This window comes from Anneissia japonica, unplaced genomic scaffold (genome assembly GCF_011630105.1).
Source record: "Anneissia japonica isolate Jap-2015-1 unplaced genomic scaffold, ASM1163010v1 scaffold2994_len2133135_cov197, whole genome shotgun sequence".
Classification (NCBI taxonomy): domain Eukaryota; kingdom Metazoa; phylum Echinodermata; class Crinoidea; order Comatulida; family Comatulidae; genus Anneissia; species Anneissia japonica.
The window spans coordinates 502,946-512,328 of NW_022728550.1; the positions used below are offsets into that span (position 1 = coordinate 502,946).

The following is a 9,383-nucleotide window of genomic DNA, read 5'->3' on the forward strand; positions in this document are numbered from 1 at the left end:
AATAATGTGAACAAAAAGAAAATACTGAAAAAAACATCCACTTGTATCAAAATTTATTTCAACTTATCCTTTGAAACAAATATACAAATTAATACTACAAACATAATTTACCATCCTAAACTAACATCATATATAAAATTGTAAAGAAAATCACCTTTAATATTTATATCATGACAAAAGCCAACAGAATTCAAAACTTAAAAACTTCTACAAAATTACTATCATGATTATTCCTACAAAAAAAAAAAAAATTAAAAATTTGTTAGTCCACAATTCATACAAAATAAATCAGTTAACAGTAACACCAAAATTAGAAAGCCATAATTTATCAAAATTAATAATTATTTAAATATTTTTTGAGACATTATTTCAACAAATTCTAAATCATACATTGTATACCAACATTCAGTAGACTATAAATATTATTATCTATACATTAAAATCAAGGTCAACGCTTTGACCTTTGGTTACATGAACAACATGCGTAGTCTGTTGGTCCTTTCCCCATGAACCTGCGGTCACAGCGTACGTCCCAGGTGCTACCACAACGTGTACATCTTCTGCCTTGCGTAGCTGAAATAATTTTTTTTTTTTAAACATTTTAGAATATTTTAATACATAAGAGGAATGTTATTTTGAATGAGAGGAAGGCCATGATTCAACATTTCAACCTTTATTGGGTCATCTTCAGGAATAAGAAAAAAAGCATTTTTTCGAAATCGCTTTCAGTTTTCTCATTCCTGAAGATGACCCAATAACGGTCAAAACGTTGAATCATGGCCTCCATCTCGTTATTCGGATATTGTTCTTTCTATGTTATTTAAACACAATCAGTGCATCTGTTGGGTTTTAGAACATTTTAATACCAGATTTATACAAATCAATACAGTTATAGTATGAAATGCATTTTGGGAATGTTTCTAAATTTTAAGGACAGATTTTTTTATAGTTATGTAATAAGCATCATACATATTTACATGCGGACTATATTAAACTGGCAACTTGAGAACCACAATCATCATTGAGTTTAGTTTTTTTAATAAATTTAGCGCTATGCATCTGTCGTTTTTTTAATGGATTACTAATGTTTATAATATGCACATATTATTTGCAATTCAGCAATCTGGATAATGTGTTTATTGAAATACCAACAAGTTAACAATATTTCACTTTAGAAATATTGTTAACTTGTTGGTATTTCAATAAGTTAATAATATTTCACTTTAGAAAGAGCATATGGTATAAATGTGTATAGATAAACAGATGCAGCTTTAAAGTTTGAAAATAACATCATGAATTGAATTCAAATTCACTAAAAAAATTATATCAGTTTTGTCAAGCATTCTCTCACTGTTTGGGGTTCAACCAAACTTTAAACCCTTGCAGAATAGCTTTGTTTAACTGGGAATTTTTGAGTAACTTTCCAAAACTCAAGACTCATTATCAATAGTTGTTCATCATCTATTGATATTACTTACTGGGTTGGTTTTTTTAATCGGTACAATCTTTTGCGTATGGAACCGATGACAATGTCTTTGATCTTGCGTTGTTTTATTTGCTGGTGGGATGCTACGATAAAAACGCTGCAATTAGACAAAATAAGATCACAATATTTAACAGCCATGCTGATAATACTAATAGTTTATGCCAATAGGGATTCCAGAGCAAAATTTAATTTCAATAATTTCGTAATTTTGTGGCATCAGTCGAAAGCTCATTGTATCAATAACATTTAGAAGCAAAAATAATGAAAATCGATCCACTAATTACGGAGAAATCGTAATCAATCATGCACCTCAAAATCATGATATATATATATATATATATATATTGATGTATATTTCATAGACAATCAAATTTAATAATAGTTGACCTACACCAACATAAATGTTTTTAAATATGTTCTTAATACAACAAGATATATTTAAAGCATTTTTTTTAGTGTTTTTTTCAAAATTTCCGAAAATTTGTTCATGAAAGTAGGTGTGTGTATTGCTTCTGCATTTTACGCACATATTCTCTAGAAAAGATGTAACAAGAAATTTCAAAGATCTGGAATCCCTTGTAGTACACAGGCTGCAGCAATAGGACACGGACAACCTTGGATACATAGTAATAGGTGTGTGGACTAGCAGCCTACAATACGTAACTAAAGCCATTTTCAGACATACACGCTGGCAATATTGCGGTAATAATACTGTTACGCGTACCGGCATATACCAACCAGATATTGCGGTAATATTGCCGTAATATAACGCCTTTCTGTATAAACGGAACCCGCACGCTGAGAAAGCCATTGATTAAACTTTTTAGTTATCACATACTGAGGGCGTCCCTTATTGTTATTGTTTTTAGAAAATTGCGGTAAATGCAAATATCATAATGGTAAGCTGGACTTAATAATGATTTCCTTGACGTTACTTTACCTTTTGTATGTGCAGTACATAATGTTTTCTATGTACTGCACATACATACTGCAGCAACTATATTTTCGAGAACGTATAACACGAGGCAGACAAAAATGTTGTGTATTAAGATTAAAACAGCTATGTCGCCTCCACATCTGTCCAGTTCGCCATCTTCGTTTCGACTGATATGATATTAGTAAGACGATATATTTCTGTTTCCCTTGTTTGACAAACTTATTTTAAAAAATCACCAGAGGAGCTCCGGAAATAAAAATAGGCCTAAATAAATTTCTGTTTTCTTATTTAGCAAAATTATTTTTCGAAAAAATAAAAGTAAACTGTTAGTGATGAATGCACTGCCTAGGTCAGGTCAGACTGATAAATTTATATAGGCCTAAATAAAGCAAAATATTTCTTTTTGGCGATTTCATGTGAGCGGAGGTTGTATAAAAAAATAAATAAATTAAAGGATATGATTTTTTGTTCTTTAATTTACATTTTCGAAGCCTTAACCAAAAAAAATAAAATGTTATTTTTGTTCTAAATTATCATTGGAGGCCGGAGGGTTGACTAAATAGTATAAAAAGTCTTGCCTAATGGAGTAATATTGCAGGAATTTTACCTGCTTTCCTTACATACAGACGCTGGCACGCACTGTAACAACAATATTGCTGTAATATTACTATGTCTGAGAAGGAACGCTTTGTGACCGCAATATTACGGCTTCGGTTAGACCTGACCCATTCATACACATGGCAATGCCGGAAATATTCCCGCAATATTGCGGTAACGCAGCTCTGTATGAAAGTGGTTATAGTAAAAGGGTGTGTGGGCTGCTGCTGCTTGTATTTCAGCCCTCCAGCTGAAATACAAGGAGAGCTACGATGGGAACTGAACCAACCGGGGACCAAGATATCTCCACGGTTCAGCGCACACACAACTGAGCTAAGTTGTTCTCTTTTTCATAATGAAAGAACACTCCACTGTCTAAGCTTCGTAATGAGACTTGGTTATAATAAAGCATTGTTCCTCTTGTATATATGAAGCCTACTTACAGAGGGATATAAAAAAATAAATAAAATTCTGCATCATTGGCTGTAAACAGCATTATAATGTGCCATCCTGGATCATATAGGATTAAATGTTCAATTGTGTTATTAACTGCAAGGATTACTTTGGCACAATCCATGTCTGTTTCCTACCTTACATTGTCTTGTTGACGTTGACATAAATTGCAACATACTACTAAAGGCTTCATCTAATGACGTATATACCAGAGGATCCTGTATAAAAAAAGATGACATACCAAACAATTATTTACAATTTACACAAATTAAATAGAATTACTTTTTAATGTTTTGCATTAAAACTATACATTTTCAAGGACTGCATATTTTACCCTAATCTTGGAAATAGTAAAATCTATTTTAAAAAATTGCGGGTTATGATCATTATTATGAGTGAGCATGTGTCACCTGGATATCAGGTCTTGTCTGGTGTACTTGTGCTGGCCATTCTACCTTCCGCTGCTGTGCTCTGCTGAGAACACTACATCCTTGTCTGCCTGCTCTACATAAGGTACATGATAACCAACCATCCTAAAAAATACACAAAGCAACAGAAAAATTATTTATGAGTGGTGGCATCGTCATCATCAAAATTAGTCACAAACTTTTAAGTAACTCTATATCTAATTTATAATCATTTATTTTACTTGAATTGGCTTCAATTATGTGAATCATATCAGTGATACATATTCATGAATGCCATTTCACATTAGGATGTTGGGGTCATAAGTGGTACAGAAATCCTTCATTGTAAATGCCATCCATGAGTTCAATAATAGATTATTAAATAGATGTTAACGATGTGTTGGATTATTTGTATGTTATGATGTATATAATATAATCTTGCAGCAAGAATTTCATTTGTTGAACTATGAATTAAATACTGTGAAGCTTTCTTGCACTCTTATTGGAAATAAATTAACATTTGTCGATTTTATGGGTCGCCCATACATCCATTCTTCACCTTCCCTTTCTTTTGATATTCCATTTTTGTGTACTTGGACTGTAGTTTTTCAGCGAATAGAGATCATTCTGTATTATGCACTTTACAGATAGGTGTATATTAACAGTGCCAATACCATTACAAACAGGCAAATTTCTTTTTGATCTCTTTATATCATTGTTTTTCTATATTGTATTGTTTGTAGGGTGCCAAATATTTATAAAGTAGAATTAAAATGACCTATGCTTGAAAATATGCTTGAAAATTATCAATTATTAATCAATAAATGAATAAGCATTCTTCTAGGATTAAACTGTAAAGTTTAGCCCTACATTGGTTTTTTTTATTATTATTCACTTAAGTGATCAATTCAAAGTTTCATACCTCTGTCTTTGCTTGCATAATGCAATCTTCAGACCTAAGTGAAAAATATAATGAACAGTGATTAGTATATTAGGAGCCATACAGTAAAGTTCATAAAAAGGGAAATAGAAAGATGACTTTTTTGATAAAGGGGATTTTTGATATGCCATAAATAATGGAATCAACTTTAAAATCATTTTTTGGCAATTTTTTATAAGTTATAGGGCATTATACGATTTTAGTCATAATAACGATAATAAAGGTGATAACAACAACAATATTAATAGTAATATTTCTTTTAACAATACCAATAGTAATAATACTATATGGTATTAATAATGGTATTTAAATATCTATTTTGATAGTACTAATTAGTGATAATAACGATATTGAAGGTGATAATAGCAATAATAACAGCAATAATAAATTAAAGATGTTTATTTTTATAATAATAGTAATAATACTAATTAGTAATAATCATAATGATACTTATAATACTAGGCCTACTTAGTAATAATAGGGTAATAATATCGATAATAAAGGTGACAACAACAATAATATTAATAATAATAATATGAGAAAAATACCAATAAAACACCAATAAACAATATTTTTTAAATTACTATTATTAAAATAATAGTACTAAGACTAATATAATAATAATAATAATAATAATAATAATAATATGAATAAAAAATCGATGATCGAGAATTATTTATTATTTATGTGGTAACAATAATAATATCAGCAAAAATTTAAACAATACATAATGTTAATGCTAAGAATAATAATTACGGTAATATTACTAACGGTAATAAAAACAACAACAATAATAACAGCAATATTAACAATAATAATAATAATAACAATAATAATAATAATAATAACAATAAAGTATAGTAATACTTAAAGAAGTAGTATTTTATACTTGATGAAGTACTCCTTCAAAGTGTAGCCTAGGCCTAGTACCAGTAAATGACTTGGTTGTGGCCGAACTTTTTGTGGCCAAGTTGACTTGTGGCCAAGTTGACTTGTGGCCGAGTTGACTGTGGCCGAGTTGACTTATGGCTGAGTTGGATCGAATTCGGCCTAGGCCTACCCTAGGGCCTAGGCCTAGAGTGGCAACATTGTCACTACAAACAAAAGGCTAGGCCTAGGCAGGCCTAGCCTACTCTACTCTACAAGGCCTACAGGCTAGCCATAGGGCCTAGACCGGCAGTACCCAACTGATTTAACCTACGGTATTAGCAACACTTTAAAACAATCATCGATTCTTACCGTACAAATGTCAACACCAAATTATTTTATTGACAACAATAAGACAAGCGTCTTGAAAGCAAACAATAATACAAACGATCCAATATTCAAGATCACCGCGTTCGCGTGATCACGCGCGAATGCTAGGCAATAGCAATGTACGCTTGAAATTTCCACTCACTTGTGCTAAAAAAAAAAAAAAAAAAACAGAGAGCGTCCTCTATCAGATTATAGTTTTTAGTTTTTGCCATGGAGATATAATAAGAATACTAGATACGGAAGCACCTAGAACACCGATATCGAGTCGATTTATTACTTTATGATTGAACATATGAACAATGAACTGTTCCCTTATGCAATTGTTGTAACTGTTGTAATCCATCTCAAGCATTGTAATCGATGCAATCGTTTTAATTCTTGAAATCCTACTGTAGTGTAACCAATATTGTTTGAAGGTTTGCATGGCGAAGTATAATATATAATTAATGCTTGCGCATTAATGCTTTTCGCAAGCATTAATTATTATTTATATAGTAACCAATATTAATAACCACAGCCCCGAAAACTAATTAAATAGATCTCCCTAGATAGGTTATTGGTATCCTCCCATTTTAAAACAGTCAGTGTTATTCTTCACATGCAAGTGTGAGATATTTTAAATATATCCTTCAACCTAACAAATAACTATAAACCCACTAACGGATTTTTTTATAGGCCACCTACGGATTTTATATCAGTTGTAACACTGTAACAAGCTGTTACCGTCTGCTATCGAAAAGAAAGAACCCTAATCGCCGGAGTCATTTGGGTATAAAAATACTACGCTCAAGTTACCGGTATGCCTACTCATTTTATCAATGAGCGATTTAATAGTTTTGGAAAGTGAATACAAAAAAAAATGAGACGCAAAGCTTTCTTTATTTTCCTCCTGTTGACCGTTTTGTGTTTAGGCTATGAATGCACGATTGGTAAGTTTTCTTACATTGTATACTTATACTTTTACTCAAATCAATAATTTAGGAAAACTCCATAACATTATGAATTTAGCTTTATATATGAGAATGGATCTGTTGCCAACCAACGAATATTGTTGGATAATGAATGCCAAGAACAACCAACCTACCACCTAAACGGAGATAATCACAATGAAGGCATCGTTTAAACATTTTTTTAAATAAAATCTACATGTAGGCCTATATGATATCTTATTTCAAAGATATTTTATTAAATTGTATAATGCCTATTTTTTCATGACAACATTTTGTAAATTGTTACGGTATATTTTACGATAGGATATTACGTCTATTTGAGATATGTTGATGACAGTCAACCGAGTGATGTACTCAATGTTAGCAGTTATAGGCCTAACGAGAAGGTAAGTGGGCCTATTAGTCTGTTACTAGTAGGCCTATTGCCATGCAAATTTAAATAACTTGAAAGAATTTTAAAAATGAATTGCTTAATTGATTGCATTTGTAAGTTATTACTTCAAACTGAAAGACTGAACGAGACAAAAAATCTTCCTAGTTTGCGTATCCTTAAAATTGGCAGCTAATTGTGGGTTTGTAAATGGGCAGTAAATCTTTTGAAAGTTGGTTATTACTTTATTTTAAATGTTTTTCTCGATTTTTGGTGGCAGCCAAAGTGTTAAAATTTCGTTTCTCCTGAATTATTTATTAGTAATTGTATTTTTTATTAACTTCATATCAATATTGATTATCATTATTATTTTTATACATAGGCCTATATGCGTTAAACATAAAAAGTTAGAGAGGATATTCACTAACGAGTATCGTTATTTTGATAGGGTGTATCGGATGGAGATCTGATTCGACACAGGTTTGATTTAAGACGACAACATGTTAAACAGTTGTGTTCACGAGACTTGTACAGAAAAAATACGACGCTGAAGTTCAACCTCATTGTGGTGGATGAGTACAAATTAATGTACTGTTCCGTCCCAAAGACAGGCTGTACAAACTGGAAGCGACTGTTCCTAGTTCTACGTGGGAGATATAACTCCACGGATGATATAGAACAATCCAAAGCACACCAACGTTTCAAAACTCTCGCCGATGTAACAGAAGCAGAAGCCGAGAAAATATTAAAAACTTACACCAAACTGTTTTTCCTCCGTGAACCATTTGGACGCATTGTCTCCGCGTATAGAAATAAATTCGAAGACAACTCACACAATGCAATGGCATTTAGAAAACCATTTGTATCTAGCATTATGAAAATGTATAGAGAAAATAACACCGTTGATGAAACGTTAATGAAGGGTAATCTATCTGTGACATTTCAAGAATTTGTCCAGTATTTAGGTGATAATAGGAACAGTCTTTCGGGTCTTCCGGAAGAACATTGGCGGGAAACTTATCGTCTGTGTTCTCCATGTGAAATTGATTATGATTATATAGGTCATTTTGATACACTGTTTGAAGATTCAAAGTTCATATTAAAAGCTTTAAATATAGCGATTGATTTCCCAGTATCTACAAACCCAACGAACAGCTCACATGAGTATATTCTTCAAGAATATTATAAACAGATTAATCTCACAGAAATTGAACGAATTAAACGCCGATATCGAGTCGATTTATTACTTTATGATTCGGCATGAATAACAATGTTTATGAAGTTCATAATTCATAATTGTATTTGTAATCTTTCTCAATAGAGATGCCAGGCAACGAAAGGAAATTTCTCCTGTAATGTCTTTCGCCTACCATCAAAGAAGTGTTCAGATTCAGATTAAATCATATTTATTCTTCATATATCAAGTACATGGAATAATTTCCTTGGTATATATTACAACAAAAATTATTCAGAAATACAATACACAAAATATCAGCTACAATTTTTTCACAGACAATTTTATCTAACAAATTCATCGTTGAGTACTTAGTGGGCACAACCGTTCAGTTAATATTAAGCGTACGTGTGTATATGCTTTCAGAAACCAAATGAACCTAATTAAACTCAATTATTACAGTATTTGATTAAGTATTTGATGATGTAATATCACATAGTTCTACAATTATAATACTATACCAATATTTAGGTCACTTTACACTAAAGCTCCTGTCGTCAGCAATCGGAGGCTCTCTGCTAGTCGATGGCGTCGGCGGATGGAAACCCGACTGGTAGTAATAAGATCGCTTTCTCGTTAACTGGACGACCTAGAAGCTGACGTAGGTTTGGTCCGGCATTCATTGGAGTCGATGTTAGGGACACAAGTCCGGCATACTGAATTGAAAAAAAAATATATCTTTTTTTTTTAAATTTTGCTGTAAAACTTAGCGTTTCTATTGTATTGTATTGTTTTGTTGTTTACTCACCACC

General features: G+C 31.8%; 3 protein-coding genes across 3 annotated transcripts in view; 1 reads left to right on the top strand and 2 right to left on the bottom strand.

Annotated features, from left to right (window-relative positions):
• Positions 1 to 36: 36 nt before the first annotated feature.
• LOC117114326 lies at positions 37 to 6,196 on the bottom strand. Its single transcript, XM_033257972.1, has 6 exons — positions 6,060 to 6,196; positions 4,803 to 4,836; positions 3,884 to 4,006; positions 3,611 to 3,691; positions 1,479 to 1,583; positions 37 to 573 (listed from the first exon to the last, which is right to left on the bottom strand). The coding sequence occupies exons 2-6, from the start codon at positions 4,818 to 4,820 to the stop codon at positions 430 to 432; spliced, it is 471 nt and encodes a 156-aa protein (XP_033113863.1). The 5' UTR covers positions 4,821 to 4,836; positions 6,060 to 6,196; the 3' UTR covers positions 37 to 429.
• Positions 6,197 to 6,360: 164 nt separating this feature from the next.
• Positions 6,361 to 9,151, top strand: LOC117114325 (carbohydrate sulfotransferase 11-like). The gene is made up of 3 exons (XM_033257971.1): positions 6,361 to 7,006; positions 7,331 to 7,413; positions 7,846 to 9,151. The coding sequence occupies exons 1-3, from the start codon at positions 6,937 to 6,939 to the stop codon at positions 8,659 to 8,661; spliced, it is 969 nt and encodes a 322-aa protein (XP_033113862.1). The 5' UTR covers positions 6,361 to 6,936; the 3' UTR covers positions 8,662 to 9,151.
• LOC117114258 (iodotyrosine deiodinase 1-like) overlaps positions 9,150 to 9,383 on the bottom strand; it is a 7,708-nt gene continuing 7,474 nt past the window's right edge. The window contains exon 4 of the mRNA XM_033257862.1: positions 9,150 to 9,287. Coding sequence (XP_033113753.1) covers positions 9,150 to 9,287 — 138 coding nt within the window. The remainder of the gene's footprint in view (positions 9,288 to 9,383) is intronic.

Coding starts and splice junctions, on each gene's coding strand:
- LOC117114325 (XM_033257971.1), top strand. CDS start 6,937: ATGAGACGCAAAGCTTTCTTTATTTTCCTCCTGTTGACCGTTTTGTGT. Junction 7,007..7,330: donor AGGCTATGAATGCACGATTG/GTAAGTTTTCTT, acceptor ATTTTACGATAG/GATATTACGTCTATTTGAGA. Junction 7,414..7,845: donor GTTATAGGCCTAACGAGAAG/GTAAGTGGGCCT, acceptor TTATTTTGATAG/GGTGTATCGGATGGAGATCT.
- LOC117114326 (XM_033257972.1), bottom strand. Junction 1,584..3,610: donor CGTCAACAAGACAATGTAAG/GTAGGAAACAGA, acceptor GTCTAATTGCAG/CGTTTTTATCGTAGCATCCC. Junction 574..1,478: donor CGATTAAAAAAACCAACCCA/GTAAGTAATATC, acceptor AAATTATTTCAG/CTACGCAAGGCAGAAGATGT.